The 1,201-nt window shown below is 35.6% G+C and overlaps 1 protein-coding gene across 1 annotated transcript; it reads left to right on the top strand.

Moving 5' to 3' along the window:
* The first annotated feature begins 359 nt into the window (after positions 1–359).
* LOC109593401 (uncharacterized) lies at positions 360–1,156 on the top strand. The gene is made up of 3 exons (XM_020008496.1): positions 360–492; positions 541–813; positions 858–1,156. Exons 1-3 carry the CDS (start codon positions 462–464, stop codon positions 1,154–1,156), a joined length of 603 nt encoding a protein of 200 aa, XP_019864055.1. The 5' UTR covers positions 360–461.
* The last annotated feature ends 45 nt before the right edge of the window (positions 1,157–1,201 follow it).

Below are 1,201 nucleotides of genomic sequence, written 5' to 3'. Positions count from 1 at the left end.
GTCTATTGTTAGAAGCATGAGGAATGAGAGAGGAGGAGGAAGAGAAAGAGGAAGAGCCGGAGCAAGTGAAGGAGCAGGAAATGAAAGAGAAAGAGACAATGGAGAAGAACAAGGAGAAGCATCTAGCTGAAGAATATTAGAAGAGGATGAGTTATAAAATTTAACTTTGGGATAAAAATTATGTGTATTTTAATATTTATTAAGAATTAAAATGCAGATGTATTGTCAATTACTTGGTACATATCATTAATGTTGGAATGGTGCATTCATACCATCCACCACTGCTTTCTTTACCTCATGCAGTGCTGTGATCAATGGCTAGGCCATAGGCGTGGCTCAACCAGCCACGCCTTGTTTTGGAATTTGCTGATCTGTGATTGCGTGATTTTGCCCTTTCTTCTTGTTCTTCACCGCCTTTACCTCTCCTTTTACCTTGTATACAATACTTAAACTAGTTTCAAATGGCTTCAAAACCATCACATTTCCCATTAGGTGAGTCAGATTATTTATAATACACTGACATACAGATTTTGTATTCAGATATCAACAAGCTAAACTTTGTTTTACAAGTCTTGAGGCATTACAAGTTTCCTGAAGCAAGATGGTTTGACTTTGGATTGAATCTTGGTTTACCTTATCACGCACTGAAAGCTATTGAGTCAGCTAATAAAGAAGATCCTTCAAATTGCCTGAGGGAGTGTTTAGCCAAGTGGTTGACTGAAGGCTCTGATCATACTCTTGTATGGCAGACACTGGCTAATGCACTTCGTGGAATGAACGCATTAGCTGTTTCTAATAATATTCGCAAAACAAGTAATAATGTTATTATCGTTATATATGTTTATATTTTTATTTAGTGGCAGATCCTGTTAGTGAGATATTGCAGTGTTATATTGGTAGACTAGCTCAAGTTGTTCTTACTGAGGAATCAGTTGATCTGTTACATACAGAGGGATTGATATCTAAGGATACATTAACAAAAGTGAAGAGTTGCGGTTGTTCATTGGTAGGAGATCCAATGTTACTAATATTAAGTGGTGTAGCTGAAGATCATAGCAAGTTATGTACTCTGACAAGCATTCTAATGAAATCAAAGGAAGCAGTGTCTTTAGCTAGTGATATAATAATGGAATATGGTAAACGAACAGTTTTATAAATATTTTTAACTTATTTATATTCTAATACAATAGGGAAGTCATTT

The sequence above is a fragment of the Amphimedon queenslandica genome, unplaced genomic scaffold (genome assembly GCF_000090795.2).
Source record: "Amphimedon queenslandica unplaced genomic scaffold, v1.1 AMPQUscaffold_1680_Cont26312, whole genome shotgun sequence".
Lineage (NCBI taxonomy): Eukaryota > Metazoa > Porifera > Demospongiae > Haplosclerida > Niphatidae > Amphimedon > Amphimedon queenslandica.
The sequence above is the reverse complement of the archived record's forward strand: the minus strand, read 5'-3'. Positions and strand labels throughout refer to the sequence as shown.

Coding starts and splice junctions, on each gene's coding strand:
- LOC109593401 (XM_020008496.1), top strand. CDS start 462: ATGGCTTCAAAACCATCACATTTCCCATTAG. Junction 493..540: donor ACCATCACATTTCCCATTAG/GTGAGTCAGATT, acceptor TTTTGTATTCAG/ATATCAACAAGCTAAACTTT. Junction 814..857: donor TAATAATATTCGCAAAACAA/GTAATAATGTTA, acceptor ATTTTTATTTAG/TGGCAGATCCTGTTAGTGAG.